Genomic DNA, 20,151 nt, shown 5'->3' on the forward strand with positions numbered 1-20,151 from the left:
TTTCTTTTAAAACCGTACTTACCTTTTCCTGACAGGTAGCCGCACCTACGAGCACACTGAACGACCAGTTATCAGTGGACCAACAGAACAATAATAGTCTTGCACGCTGTCTTCTTCCATTAACTCAATAATAAACCTTTCAGCTTCCTCCCACAGTCCACAGACATGCTCGTTAGCTTCACTGGTGACTCTAAATCACCTGTAGGTGTGAATGTGAGCGTGAAAGGTTGTCTGTCTCTGTGTGTCAGCCCTGTGATTGACAGCTGACCTGTCCAGGTGTAACCCCGCCTCTCGCCCAATGACAGCCGGGACCCTGAACAGGATAAGCGGTATCGATAAAGGATGGATGGACATCCTTTACTCCATGGTTTAACTTAGACCTGTTTGTGCCATCTAGTGGTGGCAAAAGCACAATACACTAATCAGTGTAAAAACAAGATGGCTGCCATCTCTGCAAAGTCACCCTGAAGTCTGCAGACTGAAGAGAAAGAAACCTGATCAAACTTTATGGTTGAAACTTGACATGTTTGTAGTTTGGTATGATATGCATGAAAGTCTTTCTGTTAGCTACAGTTAGCTCAGACGCTGCTAATAAGAACTCAAGCAGCTGCAGGTGTGTCAGTGTTCTGCATGACATAGAGCAGGGGTTTGAGGGTCGGTCCATGACTGAAGCATTGGCTCTGATGTATTTCACACCCTCTCCACCTGCTGTTTCACTGAGCAGAGGTTTGTGGTAAGGTGAACCTGCCAACTGCTGTCACCATGCAGTCGTACCTTTTGGAGCAAAGCTGCTGGTTTTAGGTTGCAACAACATCTCGGACACAACTGGACAGAAGATTTCAGCTCGTAATATTGGAAAAGAGATCATCCAAACATCACAAAGAGTTTTATCAGACCTTTAATTCAGTGTCCTTCAAACAACGACAAAGCACCAACATGAACCAGACAGAAGCTGCTGTCCGATCCGTTCAGACCCATCCTGTGGTGTGTCTGAAGGAGCAGCAGAACTGTACGCTGTAAACTTCCAGTACGAGTATGAATAATAAATATCAGAAGCAGAGTCACACAGCCCCCGTTAGACGCTTCAGACAGCGAGTTTGGATTCTTACTTATAACGAACACAGGAAATGACATGTGACATGCAGCCTGAAGAATCCAAGTCAGACATCATTTCATCAGACAAAGCTTCAGCTCAGTGTCTGTTTTCATCTGGTAAACCAAAACGATGCTGAGGTGGCTCCCTCTAGTGGTGTAACCTGTGCACTACACTGTGGCTCTATAGAGCCTTTTGGGGTCCAAAGTTCAGGAAGCCAAACCTCTGAGAGAACACAGAACACAATCTTAAACATATCATCAATGACCCTCAACTGAAACTAACTGGGCCACAGACCCTTGCTTAGTAAGAGTCTTTTCCCTGTGAGGTGTGTTATTAATGATGGTGTATAAAAGCAATGACCTAAACAGCCACACATTCATTCTGTTGCTTATTGATTAAGTTAGATTGAATAAACTGCTGCAGAGCCCAATCAAGGAACCAGAACCACTGGTTTGAAACATCTATGTTCTATCATCCATTATCTATCCCAGCTGTCATTGGGCGAGAGGCGGGGTTACACCTGGACAGGTCACCTGTCAATCACAGGGCTGACACACAGATAGACAACCTTTCACGCTCTCATTCACACCTACGGGCGATTTAGAGTCACCATGAACCCAAAGAGCATGTCTGTGGACTGTGGGAGGAAGCCGGAGTACCCGGAGGGAACCCACGCATGCACGGGGAGAACATGCAGACTAACACAGGAAGGCCCACTACGTCTGAACCAGGACTCGAACCAGGAACCTTCTAGCTGTGAGGCGACAGTGCTAACCACTTCACCACCGTGCAGCCCTGCCAAATGTTCTACATTTAATTTTCTGTTAGAGGAAAATGTCTGGACATGAAGCTGTTACTTTACATGTTGACAGGGCCTGTATTTATCAGACTGCTGTAAGACAAACGTACATGTAAAAATCACTTCTGCATTTTAAAGATCCAAATATAAACTAGAATACATTTTTATTTACCTTTAAAATGCTCGTAAAGTTGGGCTCTAAGTGGCTGCAGTAAAGAGTGAGCACACACCTCAGCTCTGTTCTAAATGACTGTTAAATACATCTCACATTAAATGTATATTAATCAATTCATTTTTTCTTTTAGTGCCAAATCACAGCAGCAGTTCTCTCATGACACCGTGCTCTGTTTCATATTCCTGACAGACACAGCAGCCCCACAGTGAGCAGACCCGCTCATGCTACGGTGTCACAATGTGAAGCACAGACTTCATTATTTGATGTGTTATTTTTAATGTTTGAATCAATACAGGCCCACAGACATGTACACACACCGATCAGGCTGAGGCCACACTGCTACGGCTTTATTACAGAACAAAAACCATCTCTGGTCAGAACACCATACCTGTTCTAACTTACACACCTGAAATCACATGACCACTAACGCTCAGCTGGCGTGTGAATGGAACAGCTCCAATCATAGCCTCCGTCCTGCACGTGACGTCCAACAGCAGCAAGCAAAGAGAACAAGGTCAGCAGAGCTGTAGAGAGTTCTTCATGTTTACTAAAGGCTGATGTTTGTCTTCTGTGTGCGGGTGGTCATGTGATGAGGGTGTGAACAAACAGGACAGAACACCAAACAAGAGTTCTGCTTTTACAACAAAATCACACCAGTGTGGACGCAGCCTGGCTTCAGTCTCAGGCGTTACACAGATTCACTTTAGGAGCCCGAAGGTTCACGCAGGTTTTAAAACACCTGTCTGCATGCTTCCACCTGCTCCTCACAGATAAAGAGCTGCACACACACACACACACACACACACACATTCCTCTGTCAGCCGTCTTCACTGTTGCTTTATATATCAGTCTTTAGTTTGTCCTGGACGTGTTGGTGTCCGGTCACCTCCTCCCGCTCTCTGCACAGTTCATACTGGACGTCACATTAACAGTCGGACACACCGTTGAGTCCAGTCTCTTCAGAGCGCTCCAGACCACACACACCACATCACGTGTAACAAATCCATGTGTGTTTCTGCGTGTGTGTGTGACTGTATCAGTTTGACTTGTTCCATCTCCCATCCTCCATCAGATGTTTATGTCCCGGACGTCTGTGGGCGTAGCAGAGAGGTCCTGCCCCTCGCTGACGCTCTTGCTCTCCGAGTGTTGCTGCTGTTGAGCCCGTCTGAGGCTGGTCTCCAGCAGCGACTCGATCTGCTCCTGACACGCTCTGAGACAGTCCTGAGGAGGGACAGACAGGTTAGTTTGATAACCAGACATGTTATTTACACCACAGCGATCATGTGACGGACAGGTGGGCTCACCGGGTCGCTCCTGATGGTCTGAGCCAGCTGCTCCGTCAGTTTCTGAGAGATGGTGGTGTTTCCCTCCATCCTCATCTGTAAACCCTCCACTGCTGCCACCATGCTGCCTGCAGCCACCATGGACGGGGGGCTGGCTATGAACTTCACATCTGCAGGACGTCAAAATGAAACTTTTAGACAGAGAAACCGAAACATTCAGGAGTCAAACGGAGATAAATGTGAGACATGAATCAGAAACAAGAAGTCCAGATTCTGTGTTTAAAGGAGAAAGAAACTCACGGATGTTTTTAATACTTTGAAAGAAACTAAAACGTGATCATGGCGGCAATTATCTGATCTGTTATGTTTAGAGATCACAAAGGAAACACAAAAACATACATAACTAGAAATATAAGTGCTCCACTATGAATGTGTGCTTGTGCCTCATTTCAACTGCATGGCTCGACCAGAACTTGTTTTGTTTCCTATCAGCAAGGTTGAGGATAGTTCCTGCTACTATTAAAGGTGCACCTCAGGTAAGGTTTAAAGGCATCCACACTGATACTGTAGTTAAAACTTTGTGAACAGCTGCAGCGGGGACACAACTCTAAAGATGTCCAAATACACTCACAGCATTCACAATGTAATAAGCTAACACATGTTGGGACATTGAACAAACTCCTGCAGCAGTTCCAACATACTGAAGAACATAACATACGTACAGACTAAAGTGTCGTCCTTTAAAAGCAAACATACCTTTAATGCAGGCCGTAAGTGAGGCACAAAGTGTGGTTGGAAGGGTTACTACTTTCATTTTTGCAGCAGCATCATTACTATATTACATGTGCATTCATCCTATCTTGTTTTTGTCATGTACGATCTTTGCCTTCTTTGTATTTTTTTGCATTTTATTTTAAGCTCCGTCTGCTGTCCTGTCAACTATCTAGTGAAAGTGACCTTTATTATGTCCCAACTTTCTGCATATTTCATGTTTGATTGCACACTTCTAAAACAAATACTAAGCAGAGCTCATGGATAAGAAACCCCTTTAAATACAAACACGAGAGGTTTAGAGTGATGCGTACCTGTCGCACAGAGCGCCACAAACGTCTGCGCGTGCTTCCTGAGGATCGGCCTGTGCTCTCTCCTGACAGCCAGCCGAGACAGGAAGTGGTCGATGAAGTCCAGAGGGGTTACAGAAGCCAGGTCCCACTTCAGCTTGTTCAGGACCATCAGCTCCATCTGCTGTGAGGACAGAGAGGACAGAAGGCCAGGTTCAAGTGTGATCCACGGACAGATGCACGGATCAACACACATTAGGTTTTGTCTGCATGAGGGGATTTTTGGCTTTAAGGTAGCACTGAAGGAAAAGCTCAGAGGGTCGCCGAGTCTGTTAGGATTCCTCCTCAGGGGACCATGTGCACACAGATAACTTGAAGATCGTGCAGCCATTTCTTTCAAACAGTGGCCTAAAGTGATGATCAATGAGAGAGGGATACAGGAGAAGATCAGGAGGCATCCTCCAGGGGCCGCAGATCCAGAGCCTTCTGCTGCTGAGAAATCTTCATCTAAAGTAAAGTGCAGCAGGCGGGAAAATTATAGAGCCCCCACTTTGACTTTACATATTTTGGGGTCGAATTGACTAAAAGGTACAAACAGTGTGAACGTCTCCAGTAGATGTGTTCATCCTGCAGCAGTGAAACAGGCTGTGACGGCTGCAACATAATCCTTGATGGGTCAAAGGTCGCCCACTAAAAGTTCTTGTTGTTTCCACTGACAGGCTCAGATTGTTATTCTAAGTGTGTGACAACATTACAGAAAGGATCCCTACAGAGATAGACCTTTTTGTTACAGAGGAAGATGATTGTTTTAACCACACACAGACGTTACATCGCTCTCTGCACACACACCAGACTCCACTGACAATCGGCAGGTTTAGTTGTGTCACTGTGTCACATTAGGGTTTTAAAATGTTTAGTTAAGATCCAATCCAACACTAAGACAAACTAACTGATGGAGGCAGCAGTAGACCACAGACACCTGTGTTCTGTGAGGTGAAATAAACCCAAACATGTGTGAATCGGGCTCAGGCTCTGTCCACTCCTGATGACCTACCAGCAGCTGTGTTGGTGTGATGGAGTTGTCGGTGTAGATGCAGAGTTTCTCCGCAGTGAGGGGGATTGTCTCCTTCAGTTTGGATGCCAGGAACATGCAGGCAGCTCCCAGTAACTGCAGGTGAGTCTTGTTTGTTCGTTCTACTGAAAGGAAGCGGTCCAGGTAGTTCATGGCGAGGGGGAAGACGTCCTCCTCACACTTCTGCTCCTCACACACCTGCACAAACAAACCACACTGTTAGTTATTACTGTGTATTAACCAATATCATGACAACACTCACTCTTGTCACTGCAGCCTCATTTACCCTTTAAAAAAGATTGGGAATGGTGCAGTGATGACAACTGTGCAAAATATGGCTGACGTCTGGACATTTATGTCACAATGAGAGAAATGTCATTAAAAAAACAGAACTTGTACTTATAATACTTGACTTATAAAATTAAATATTAAACAAATTAATAATCTCAGTCAATAAACGACCAAAATCCAAAGTTAGTTGCAGTTTCATTACTGTCAGATTTGGTTGCCCGAGCTTAGTTTCACATTATTAACAGGTAATTACTCATAGTTCCAGAATTAATATATTTCTTGGAAGTTTTGTATCTTTTTTTCAGTTGTTGGAAGCCACATAAGAAAACTATACAGTAAGTAAAGTAAGAAAAAACAGTGTTACTCTCATAGATAAATGGTGCTGATGTATTATTACAAAAAAAATCAATCAAACAAGCAGTAAACAACAGGACTGCTTTACACAGGATGTGTCTCTGTGTCTGTATACGGGCTGTAAAGTTAAATCATGTTAATTGCATTGTCTGAGGAGCCTCAGTAAAACTTGAGAACCCTTTAGTTCCCCACGAGCCCCCAACACAAAGGCAGCGCGTGGTCTGCACAGCCTGAAGCTCGCAACTTTTTCAAAACAGACTTAAAATATTCCTGAATCGTTTCACCGTTAAAGTATACTCGTTCTATGGATTTGAAACGGCTTTCTACGCTGTTAAGAAAAACGTGCATGTGAGCGTATGAAAGTTTATTTTAGGTAAAGAAGGCGACGACAGGGCATTTGTTGAAGCAATGACTACTTTTTAACTCCATAAACTGATTAAAACGAACATTTTACTCATGGCATCATCCGTTTTAATGTCCTTTTGCTACACATTGTTACTAAATACACATTGCTGACTTGTATCAAGCTAATGTTTATCATATGTTTTTGATAGCAACTCCAGTACGTTCCACGAAAGCATCCCAAACTCCATTGAAAAAATACGGTAAATAAAACAATGCTGCTTGTTTAACGACAACGCTTCATTATATGTAACTTTTCTGGTCCCTCAGAATCTTCAGTACAAGAAGCTCAATTCGGCATACTTTACTTTCACATTCATGTCATTACACCTTTTTTTCTCTCTGTCCCCTTTCACAGGCACAACAGCAGTGCTAGAGAGCAGTCTGAATCTATTCCTGAAGTTAGGATTATATAATGAATTCTATTATGGCATGCATGCCGAATTTATCAGCGGTATTAAATTGCTCAGAAAACTAAAATATGACTTTGCAGATAAATAGAGAAGCTTTGAGAAAGTTATTCTATCGTATAACATAAAGTATTGGCTTTAGTCACTGACCTCCAGCATCCAGGTGGCCACTATCCTCCTCATGTACGGAGATATCTCTTTCTGGACGCATTTGAAGTAGTTGGCAGCGGGGAGGTACTTGTCTTCTGTCCGCAGCAGAGCGTTCAGGACCCGGTCAGTCAACAGGTTGGAGTCCCGGTAGGCCCTCCGGATGGCAGGCCTGTCCCCCTCACAACACAACAACTGCGCTTCCATTTACCTCAGCACTGTAACACTGAGTGTTTCAGCTGTTTGCTTTGAAACAAGCTTTAAATTAGCTCAAAATGAACGTTTATTAACCGCTCAACATTTTAGAGACAAAAGCGTCTTCCAACTTTATTCTACTTTAATAAAGTTACCGGTAAACTAAATTAATCCTTGATTCTCTCCGGTGTGTCAGTGTGTCCGCTTATTCCTGCTCCCCCGGTATTTCTTCACTTTCTTTCTTTCTTTCTTTTGTTGCACTCACACGGTTACCGGACAGACCGGAGTGTTGGTGGTTTCTACCGGCAGAGTGAAGTAAGTGAAGTTTACTACATTCATGCTGCTGCTGCGCCTATTTATATGCGGATGGCGTCAAACAATCAGATAACAGCGTATCACATCCGGTGAATCATTTCAAAATAAAACAACCTTTCCCATAAATCACCGAAGATCACAAATACGCTGCAGGCTATGAGATGACTTTTGAAAGTGAATTTAAATCCTGTTTAATACTTGAATTATTCAAGGTTATTATTTTTCCATAATTAAACTCGTATACACACAAAACCTCAAAGAGCTAGCACTGTATAGCACATTGTTGAAGTATATGAAACAGTAAAAAACTATCATACATTATTAAACGTTTCCTCTTATCTTGTGTGATATCCAGCTATGAAGATGATTCTGGTGTTTTGTGCGGAAATGTTAAAACATCCTCGCTTCATCAATACAAAATACTGAGATTAATAAAATGTAATTTCTGTTTGAAAGACCGTTTATAAAGAACCTTTTATTTTTATATCGAAAGTTACGAAAGAGGATAGAGATACACTTGTTTTGTGTTTTTTAGTCTCAGAACTCAAATTTGCGTCTGGCCCTTTCATTTTTAATCGGACACTGAAATAAAAATTACTTAAGAATGGTAAGCAATAAAAACTGTTGACATTTGTCAAACATTATATTTCTTTGTTGCTTGTCCGACCTTCACAATAACCCCTACATACAGGTTGTATATTTTTTTGTCTCGTCCTGTGTCCGTCAACATTTTATTCCTTATTTTTTATAGGGATAAATTATATTAATTGAAGACCATTTTAAGAAGTTTGCACTTTTGTTACACAAATTATTGAGAAATTACATTAAAAATGTGGTCCATGCTTGAGCTGTTTCATAGCCTACTGTTTACTTTTGATGATTAGTTCTGGTCTTGTGTATTTTCACTCACCCAAATATGATTAATTATTATAAATACTTCGTAAAATGTTGATTAATATGACATGAATATGATACGTTTTAGGCAAGAATTGAACTGTATGTCAACAATGTTTATTGTTATTCTACCTATTGTTCATGAATCTCTAACTTATTCTTACTTTCCTTATTTTAAAGTAGAAAGTAGTTTACTTTCGGTATGAGCACTACGCTTGGCTAACTTGATTCTGAATATAAGCAGAGAGAGAGAGAGAGAGACAGAGAGAGAGAGACAGAAAGAGAGAGAGAGAGACTTACATGAAATCAATAGATTAAAGTGAAAGCTCTAAATGTAGATTATTAACCTCTTCAGAATATTGAAGCAGTTTGGTGGCAGAAAGGAGACTCTGACTTCAGTGTTCTGGCTGGAACTCTAAAATCACACTAAAGTATGTTTTAGAAAAAGAACAGTTGGGACTTTGTGGACAGAGGATAAATTCTGTTTCTACAAACAATGATACGAGCACATTATGACTCCGTCCTAGTTTAAACATTTAATCATCTAGTTTGGTTGGACAGGCAAAGACAAGTCAGAGAATGTGGGTCATGTGACAAAACAACACACTCAAATTATTCTGTTCAAAACGTTATTAAGTGACGTAATCATTTATTCTCTCTCTCACTCTTTAAACATTTCTGGAAGAGGTCCAGACTCCACAGACAGAACGTTATACTTTAGCTCACTCGCTAACATTAGCGGACAACAGATGATACAGGATTGTCTGTTTTATATGATTTTATTAATTTCATTAAAGGACATTGTTAGTGTGTGCCTCACAGTTTTAACATGACAATAGCATCCATAGTTAATTCACTATGTCACTGTACTCATGAATTAAGCCCCGAGCACCGTCCTCAGACAATGTTAAAAAAAACTTATACACAAAATCATGAGACAGATTCTTCTGCTGATGACGAGAAGACTCTGAAAAGAGTTTAAAAACATGAACATCTGACACACCTCGGACCTAAAGATGTTACAGATAAGATTTTACAAACACTGGGTATCTTTCAGAGATTATTTCCCATCATGCACCTGGTGGAAAAAGAAGAGAAACGAACAGTGGTTTGTGTTATCTGCACTGATTGAGGCCAAGGCATTAGCTGTGTTAGCATTACAAGCTAGCAGGCATCTATGTGGGCATTGCCTTTATCCGTCTTTAGAACTTTCACTGGTTCTCAGGAGCTAACCCGTGCCATGCTAACACTGGGTGCACCCTCCTCAGAGACCCCTTCATGTTTACTACATCTACTAAATCTAAATATAGGAATATAATGACATATAAATAAATAAATATAGAACAATGATATAGCATCTATAAAATGTAGTGCTGGGCGACAAACTAGTTTATATTCTCAGTTCAGTGACCTCGCATAATAAAAAACTCCAATCTGAGTAGGTCTGAACAGCCACAAGGCTTAAATCTATAATGATGCATCAAACAAGCTGATAATATATTTTGTGTAAATCAGAGGAACAAAGGAGTGCACTTAAAAGTACAATATTTTTCAAAGCGTTGTGGTGTAAAGTGTAAAATAGCATACATTGAGAATACTCACTGAGTTAAGTAAAGCACCTTAAAAGTCTGCCTTAGCACTTGATAAAATATACTTATTTATATTGCACCAGCTTCATCATCGATCCACCCAGAACTTAAAGTGGATTGGATGGTTCTTGTCAAAATACAAGAAGTCATTAAGTCATAATTAGCTATAAGTCCAAACCCTTTCTGTTTACAGGTTTGTACCTTTTACTTTCATTCTTGAATGTTTTAATGTCTGCAAAATTCACTTTTACGAGATCAAATAGCGTGAAAATGTTTTAACCACAATCAGCTGATACAGGGCTCTTTACAAAGCCTAATAATAATAATTTTACCTCACAGAACCTCCGAGTTTCAGGTCTATGCTGCCTGGATCGGTTAGTTTGTCTTTGCTATTGTGCATCACAAAAATATTGTGTCTGATCCAAACTAACCGTTTAAAACAGCAGTCTCAGAATAACTCAGCAGTGGTGGACCTGTGAGTCTCTTTTTATGAATGGAGTCTGGTGTGTTTGCAGAGAGCGATGTAACGTCTGTTTGTGGTTAAAACAATCATCTTCCTCTGTAACAAAAAGGTCTATCTCTGTAGGGATCCTTTCTGTCATGTTGTCACACACTTAGAATAACAACCTGAGCCTGTCAGTGGAAACAACAAGAACTTTTAGTGGACGCATTTTGACCCATCAAGGATTATGTTGCAGCCATTACAGCCTGTTTCACTGCTGCAGGATGAACACACCTACGGGAGACGTACAAAGATTTTTTACATTCATTAATTTGTCATATGTCCCAGGTTTATAAACACCAGATTCCCTTTACGTTTCACTGTTTGATGTCTCTGAACATCTCGCTGCTCGTCACACACGTCTGTGCTCAGATGATCTCAGGGTGTAGATGGTGTTCAGAGAGAGACGGAGACAGAGATCTATGTAGCCATGTCTCTGTCTCTGTCTGTGTGTGTGACCTTTCACCTCAGTTTCTCAGGGTGGCCCGGTCCAGGGTCATACTCTGGACACAGCATACAATAGCAGTCTATAGCTTCTATTGATACGTCGTGATTGATCCCTCTTACAATAGACACTGATCTGTGCTGATCGGCTTCGCTCGCCTTCTGCCACGTCGTCCATTAACGTTTCTGGACGGGTTTCGACCTGCAGAGCTTCAGCTGAACACTCAGAGGAGACAGTATCACGGCCTTAAAGTGTGTAGGTTAGAAGAAATGTTTTAGTGTTATCAACTTTCTTGTGACTACACGCTCACTGATGTGATTTTAGATTAAATACCCAAATGGATTTATTAAAACTGTGTGACAAACAAGCCCTCTGATTAAATGAATCTAAATGTTCTCTCCACCTGAAGTCTACATAAGGTCACTCACAGCTGTACAGAGATGTGGCTGGGATGAGAGCAGGTGTAAAGAGAAAGAGACGGCGCTGCAGTGTGTGAACCCGGGGATAATGCTGAAGATGAATGTGTCAGAGAGCACACAGAGGTCTCCATCTTTCACTGCAGATTAATGAAACACACAGAGCTGACAGAGACACAGAGGGAGAGAGATCGTCAGCTGGCTGCTCGAGCTTTGAATTCAGTTGACTAACAGTTATTTGCAGATCTCCATGGTGATCACCATTACATGAGTAACATGAAAATACTGACAAATATTCATCGTTTCTTCTACAAACTATAAAATTGTATTAACACATTGAGACACTGAAAGTTTGTATGGTTTAATAAAACAATCACATTTGGTTTCGTACTTTTTCTAACGTTTACATCGTAACAGGAAGTCCTGTGACGTTACTGTAGAGTCTGCTGAAGGAGGAGGTTGGTGGATGGATGGGTCAATAACACAGACTGTGTGGTTTAATTGTAGTTTCTTACAGAGAGTCAACACAGGTTAAGTTATTTATGACAATGATCTCTCAGCAATCTGAAGCACGTAGTCAATAATGTGATCGTTGTCTTTCTCTAACCACACACACGTCAAACATACATTTAATGTATGTTTGATGTGTCTGATGGACACCAACTACCAGCGTTCTGTTTCAGCTGTGGAGCGCCTGTCCATCTGTCTCCGCTGAGTGGCAGTTTCACTGTATCTAGCAAGTCACACGTGGGCTGAGATCTGTCTTACGACAGCGCTATGAAGCCAAAACAAACAGATGTTACTGAGATTTAATGACAATAAACAGGCTGAGAGGATGCTGAGATAACTACATCAGGATGCAGGTTTGAGTTCATGCTCTGTCAGGTCTGTCTGCAGGACGACAAGAACACTACTTTAAAATGACTGTTTTTTGAATGGAGTCTGGTTCGACATTTTCTGATGCAACATCAGGACGTCAGCAGGATCTGTTTTTTCACAGCACGTGACTTGCATCTATTTGTGTCTTTGCAGTGACTATGACTGAGTGACGCTGCACACATCATTTGAACACTCATTAAAGGTTCTGATGTCCTCTTTGATTGGGCCGTCACATCAGAAGTGTCTTTCAAAGACGAGAAACAAATGACCATTTTTTACCTTATTTTGAGGAGTTGTTGTGCAGCTGATCATAACAGCAGAATGTTTCAACACAATTCTGTCGCAAGCACACAGCACTTAACAGCATTAGCAGCATAATAGCAGGCTATTAGCTGCTAATGACTTAGAAGTGCTACCCAACAGTTAGCATCTCACACACCCTGCATGTAGTTGCGTGTGTGCTGAGAGAGGACTGCTCCCATTGGCTGATACGTGCGTCAGCCCCTTTTAAGTCTCTGAAAGGCCTCGTATCACGGCTATCAACTGCGGACACCAGAGAATGACCAGGGCTTCCTCCCAGAGACGCTGCCCTTCATCCCTCAGCCACCAGCCCCCATCTCTGCTCCTGACTGGGGGGATGGGACTGTGTTGTGGGGGGTTTAAACTGAAGAATTCGCTCCAACCTGTTGGGGAACAATTGAAAGCACCAACATTTTAAAGAGCAGTTTTACAAGAGTTCTTCAGATGTTGTGAGATCTCTGTTTCCACTCGTAACACAAATGTGTTTTAGAACTTTGAACAACCAACAGAACATTTTAAGTTAAATTAAGTTTAAGTTTAAACAACTTTATCACAAATCATCTGAACTCAAGAGGCCTTTCAATGAAAACAGAAGACTTATTTTTATTTTGCTGCAATAAAAGTAAAATAATTTAATTTTAAATAAATCAATTTAAACAGGGTAACGGTAAATATGCACCCCATGCAGCTGCATGCCCAGAGTGACTAACATTATTTGGTCAGCAGTTAGCAGGTGCAGAGCTAATCATTAAAGTTTTAACTTTTAGGCTCATTTCAGCTGCAGATGTTTGGATTCTGTGATGCAAAATGTCAATGTTATTATCTGACATTTTCCTAAAATGTCATACATGAGTTTTTAGCAGTGCACTGCTACCTTCAGCCACCTGTTAGCATGTTCCCTGCTGCAACTGTTTCACCCAAGAAATGCAAACAGAAGAAGAAAGCGAAATAGTGATATAATAATTTAAACATGCCTCTAAGACAGCACTAAATCTTGAGGAGTCTGCCTCTGACCCTGAACCTAAATCAGTATCATCTCTGTTTTAAACGGTACACTGTGAATGTAGCCAAGAAGAAAGGCTTGAAAGAAGAGAAAGAGATGGTTTCCCCATAAAAGCTTTCTAAACCGAGGGTACAAACACAATGGAGCATAATGAAAAGATGGATAGAGTAATTGTCCTGTTAAGTGATCCGAAAAGACAGGCTAGGGAGGGGTGGAGAGGGAGGCGGTGTGTGTGTGTGTGTGTGTGTGTGACACAGCTCACTGAGAGGCCAAGGGTGCTAACAAGAGGAAAACCCCAAGACAATACAGTCCTCAGTGGGTGCCCCACACTCTGTCTCTACCCCCCAAAAAGACACACAGAGGGAGAGTTTGGGTCCCAGAAGAGTCCAGGAGGAGTCCGGGAGGAGCAGGAGGAGTCCAGCAGCCTGTGAATGAGGTCTATACAGATCTGCTGCAGTCAGCCAGAACATCTCTGCTAAATATAACATGATGCACTTTTAGCATATCCATCTTTTCTAGGAGATATCAAGAGCACAATGTTTTGTGTGATGAAATTGGCTTTTTTTTAAGTATACCTGCAAAATCCAGTCAAACCTTTTATAGCAGCTAAAACATTTAGCCACAAATTCTTCCTAAATCGAGAAATAATGTTATGTTTAGACAGATTAAAAAGGTCATTTCTGGTATGATTAAAACCAGGCCCTATTTTCACATATTCTGGGGTCTAAGTGACTAAAACTTACAAAAGTGTGTGAACTGATTTGCATCCCCCCTAAACAGTTCAGCTCAGTGGAATGACTCAGAACAAAGAGCAGAGAAAACCAGATGACCAGACATAAAATAAAAGTGCCGTTCGTCCCATCATTAAAAGGTGAAGTAATTAATATCAGATGGATCTGAGTCTCTGTCGGTCCCACACAGAATTAGCCTAGCTTAGCACAAAGACAGGAAGCATGGTTTAACTGCTAGCTTAGCACTGTCAAAAAGAAAAAGCACAACTAGCAACAAGTCCACAACTGTCTTAAAACACAAACCGTAAATACGTCACTTGGATTCTGTTCATAGAGATTTGATTTAAAGGAGTTTAATCCTGTCAGTGGGGAAAGAGAAGGAGAGAGAGCGTCGGTGATGAAGAGGGGGCTAAAGGAGGTCAGAGTGCAGGAGAAGGAGGTGAGGGGAAAATGGAAGTAAAGGGTCATGGGAGGAGGAGGGGAGGGTCGGGAGCAGAAAGAGGAAGGAGAGGAGTAAAGAGAGTGCAGCAGAGGGGGTTTCCAGCCATGTATCTCTCTCAGCTCCTAGATTCATGGCTGTCAAGGATTAGACGGAGAAAGAGAAAAGGTCAGAGGTCACCCCCCCTCCTGTCCGGACCCACCACTGAACGGCAGCACGGGAGGGGAGAGAGTCCTTCACACACTTTGTCAAAAACATCAAAGCCAAAGCCAAAAACAAGGATATATGATTCTCTTATAGTTTATTTGTTGAACGTGTTAGCTAACAGTTCACTAGCTACTGATGAGCAGGTCGCGTACAGTGACAGTGTGGAGTACGGTGGCTGACACGCTGCAACACAAAAACACAGGCAGCAAATTCAGAAACAAAGACATTTAAAAACACACAAAAAGATACAAAACAATAAAAAACTAAAAAACACACACAACAAGAAGTAAACTGCAGGCGCTAACTGGATTTGGTGAAACATTTTACGGAGAGAATAAATAACGAGGGCGAGAAGAAGCGCTGTGAATCTCCTGTTTGCTGACACATTAACGTTACAGCAGTGTTCCTCGTTGAGCCCAACCACCTCATTCTCTCCTGTGCTAGTTAGAGGTGTGAACACAAACACCTCCCTGATCCTCACAGCCATGACATCGAGCAGAGTCAGCTAACATTACCGCTAGCTGCACGGCTAACTGAGCTAACAGCAGCTACAGCAGCAGGGCTTACTTACAAAGCTTTCTGTCCGATAGCAAAAATGTCTCCATAAAATACGATCCTGTTTAATGTCATAGTTTAGTGTGGATTTTCTGATGTTATGGAGTTGTGTTTTTACACACTTGTCAGCAGGGTCCAAAATGACAATGACAGTGAGTCCCAACCACAAACGTGCAGGTTCTGTTGGTGGAGTACCTGCGGCTAACACAGCAGCTCACCGTTAGTGTTGCTGTCATACAAAAGAGGATCTCTCCTCAGCTCTTGTCCATGAAACGTCATGTTCTTTTAGCCTGATCTTCATTCTTCCTTTTAAGATATTATACACCAGATATATTCTTAAAGTTAGCCTCTCTTCCTCGGTTAGCAAGAAGACTGTGTATTGAAGTATTTACCACTCACCAAATAGAGTAATACCCCTTTCCCACCTAAATTTACCGTGTTGACGCAGGTTTTTCAGACCTGGGAAGACCCACTTATAGATGCTAATTGTCTCTTTTCCCATTGCCAGTGAAGTATCCTCCTGTCGGTCTCTTTTCTGCTGCGTCACCGTCTGACGTCACAAACGGAGAGAGGGTTGGTAACCAGTGTAGATGTTACGGTGGTTAGGTCTTTATTGTATCTATTACTCATTCAGTCTGTTTATCAAACTGGGCGGCGACAAATTTGGAACGGTGTTCGAGCGCTGCTTGGACGGAGACGGGCGGAGTTTGTAGCTAAGATGACGAGGAGTCGCAGATCGGTATGTTCCCATCAATACCGAGGATACGGAGCCAACGCGATAATTACCCGGATCTACTGCAGAGTCATGTGACCCGGGTCTGAATGCTGATTGTAGCCTTTCCCACTAAGTAAAGAAGCCGAGTGTTAGCGGGTGTAAGCGGGTGTTAGTGTTTTTTTTGACCAGTGGGAAAGCGGCTTCAGTGTAACCACAAACACAGCGAGGGTCAGTCCAAAAATTGCGACGCAGTTAATGATGGTCATATGTTGCATACTGCCACCAGTGTACAGAGCTGATGCAAATCTAAATGGTATCTTATTCTTCACGCGTTGTAGTGATGTGAGTTAAAGAGTGGTAGGGTAAATGACGAGTGGATTAATAAACACTGCAGAAATTCAGCAGCCTGCCATCGGCGTCTGGACTTTTTTATTGTATTCGCCAACATTGATTTTTAGCTGCATTATGCAGTATGGCAGTGTTTGCACTCTGATGATCACTGGATTTAGTGACACCAAGGGTCCTATTTACATGGGGGAAGGCGCACAGTCTGAAGCGCATGGTGCTAAGTTATTTAGGGCTTGTCCGATCCACTTTTGCTGGTTACACGGGGCACAATCTGGGTGCAAGGCGCAAAGAGGTTGGTTTAAATTCCTGGATTATTCATAGGTGTGGTTTCGGCATAAATTTCAGTCATTCTTCTTTTATAAACGGAGCTCTACCAAGTTTTCTGTCCACTGTGCCCATGCACGCAACACACAGTGAGTGTAAATACTGTATGTCATATGTATACAGACACATATATATATATATATATACACATGTGTGTCTGTATGGGTTTATATATGTATATATATATATATAATTAGGAGTTTTCACCATAGACTTTAGACTAGGTAGGTTTTTGTTGGTCTGTGCTGCAGTCACTTTCTGCGTCCTGAAGACGCGACGCCTGTTTGCCTGACCACACCTCATTTTAAGACTAACACGCCCGTGGGCGCTAACGTGGGCACAAGATCAGTTGCTATTTACACAACGTGGGCGCTGGGCATGAAAATGAGGACTGCGCCGGGTGGAAGATAGCAATGACACTTGCACTGCGTGCTGTGGCGCTGTGCTCCGGGTGGACGATAGGGCCCTATGAATAAAAGATGTAAAGTCAGGAGCATATCAGTCCTGCAAACGGCCCTCAGTGGGTTCACATTTCAGTTTCATCCCACAGTGAGCTCTGACACTGACACTTCTTCAACATGACAGATGTGCTGAAATGTAAAAGTGGTTAGAGAAGTGACGACATGTCTTACAATCTGTTAAATCTCATTTTATCAGACAACAGATTAGTGTAGTTGTCACTACGCACAGAATTATGTAACAGACCATATGCACATGCTCCTTATCCATAATCCTTAAATAAACAACAGGATATCCTCAGGGGATTAAGACCCAACAGCATATGCTTCATATCCTACACACACACACACACACACACACACACGCACACACACACACACACACAGTCCATAACTGGCACTCAGCACAGCCCCATTTGCCTCAACACTGGTTCAATAAGCAGATGACTGGTTCCTCTTGGCCCACTTACAGAACAATAGACAGACTAAAGGTCACATACACAAGACTGTGGGAAGAGAGAGAGAGAGCGAGGCAGGGAGGGGGAGGGGGAGGGGGAGGGGGTAGAAGATGGGTAGAGTTGGGGGTGAACTCAGGCCAGGGAGGAAGACATGATGATGCTGATATCTTATGGTCTGTAGATTTTGAAGGTCAATGCTGACCCTTTGACCTCTCCTCTAACTCCACCATTAGTCCAGGATTTCTTCCTCTCCAACACTTTGAAAGTAAAGGCTGCAACCCGGAGTATCTAAACCAGGTTCCTTTTCAGTGTGCAGATGAGTGTCTCCAGTAGATGTGTTCATCCTGCAGCAGTGAAACAGGCAGCATCTACAACCTGCTGCGGCTTCATCAAACATCTACAACAAAACGTGAACGCCAAGGTTAAAAATCACAACATGACCCTTTAATGTTTTTGTGTTCCCAGTTTTAAGATGGAAGTATTCTTTAATAGTTCTGAATAAATACAGTAATAAGTTTGTTGCTAGTAGCCAACATAAGCTAATGTAGCTCTGTAGCAAAGTAGAAAGCTCTCCTTCCTTTCAGACAGAACCGCTGCTGTTGTTATAAATATCTTTGCATATAATGAGAACAATCCTGTCTCTAGTTTTTTAATTAAAAGTTTAAGTGTTTAAAACAGTGAATAATTTCTCACGTCTTGTGTGGAAAGTAACTGAGCCATAAGTGTCAGAGCTAATCCTGAAGGTGAGGGGTGAGAGCGAGTGCCAGGGCGGGAGAGCAGAGTGAGTCACAAAGGGAAACTGCCGGCGTGTTTCATCTTATCTCTGTTATCAGCTCCCTGTAAATAACCTTTATTCATAAAACAGATCCTTTAAATGGATCACAGAGCAGCCGGCATGTTTGTCAGACAGGCTGAAGTTTAAATAGCAAACCCACTTTATACCTGCTGGTTTCTAAGGCCAGGCAGGAAGCCCATATATGGAGTTCCTTTTCAAGTCATACTGTCTTTATTACTTATTTCTGCTTTTCACAGAACAAATCAGTCAGACAACGAACATGAGCCACAAACTGCACAACAGGTTCATCTAAAACTTTACCTAAGACAGGAAGTGAGTACGCTAACATTTCAACTAGAGTTCAAATTTAAATGCACTAAATACACTATTACATGATATGTGCAACAACAAAACAGCCACTGGTCTCTGACAGCATCCCTTAGAAGCTACAATGCTACACCCCTTCATTTTGAACATGCTAACCTATGATGCTAACATCAAATCACAGCATCACTGAGTTTATGTTTCAACAGGGATTCTGTTCTTTGTCCAGGTGTGTTGTCAGACATATTTGTAACATTAACTCACCTTCAGATGATTTAAGGATCATATTAATGACCCATTTAAAAGAAAAGGTTCCTGGTTTGAGTCGCGGTTCAGACGTAGTGGGCCTTTGTGTTTGGAGTTCTCCCCGTGCATGTGCAGCTTCCTCCCACAGTCCAAAGACATGCTCATTAGGTTAATTGGTGACTCTAAATTGGCCGTAGGTGTGAGTGTGAGCGTGAAACAAGTAGAGAAAGTTTGGACGTTATTTGTAAAATCATTGGTGTGCCTCCTTCCTGTTCTGTCTAACCCTCTCCTCCATCCCTGACATACTTCAGTCTGCTGTATAAACGCTGTATCTGTAATACACCAGCTCTGTGTTCACAGAGACTCTCAGCTGTGTCACCGCTCAGCTCACCATCTAATGACGTGTTCCTGAGCCTCACAGTTCCCCTGCTCGAGCCCCGCCGCTCTCTGCTCTTTGTTGTGTGAACACAGACGTGTGTGCTCATGGAGCAGCTGAACGCTCAGAGCACAGAGGACACACACACACACACACACACACACACACACAATGATGCCAGCTGATGCCAGCTGCCTGCCTGGCAACCAGCCGGGCTTGTGGCATGAAATGTGGAGGAGAAGAACTTTTATGGTTGTCCACTGAACCATGGCGGGGTTTACCATGCTGAACACGGGGATCACTGCCTCTTTAATAGTATGTGTGTGTGTGTGTGTGTGTGTGTGTGTGTGTGTGTGTGAGACTGTGTGAGACTGAACACCCTCTCAAGTTATATTGTAAACGTAATTTAAAAACACAGTATCCAGTGTGTTCAGTAGACTGAAAGCTAGTGATGGTCTCTGCTGAAACAATAGATTAAGGTGCTAAACTAAAGCCTTTAGGAAGTCAGGTGAGGTGGTATGGAGCATAGAGTCCACTGCAGGTTGCTGATTGGTAGGCGATGGATGG

General features: G+C 42.5%; 1 protein-coding gene across 1 annotated transcript; it reads right to left on the minus strand.

The window, feature by feature from the left end:
- Positions 1-2,857: 2,857 nt before the first annotated feature.
- Positions 2,858-7,410, minus strand: LOC138612938 (G1/S-specific cyclin-D1-like). The gene is made up of 5 exons (XM_069686471.1): positions 7,094-7,410; positions 5,469-5,684; positions 4,439-4,598; positions 3,375-3,523; positions 2,858-3,291 (listed from the first exon to the last, which is right to left on the minus strand). Exons 1-5 carry the CDS (start codon positions 7,295-7,297, stop codon positions 3,139-3,141), a joined length of 882 nt encoding a protein of 293 aa, XP_069542572.1. The 5' UTR covers positions 7,298-7,410; the 3' UTR covers positions 2,858-3,138.
- Between the last annotated feature and the right edge of the window lie 12,741 nt (positions 7,411-20,151).

This window comes from Semicossyphus pulcher, unplaced genomic scaffold, assembly GCF_022749685.1.
Source record: "Semicossyphus pulcher isolate SPU_LCO1_2020_fin unplaced genomic scaffold, fSemPul1.0.p SCAF_8, whole genome shotgun sequence".
NCBI lineage: Eukaryota > Metazoa > Chordata > Actinopteri > Labriformes > Labridae > Semicossyphus > Semicossyphus pulcher.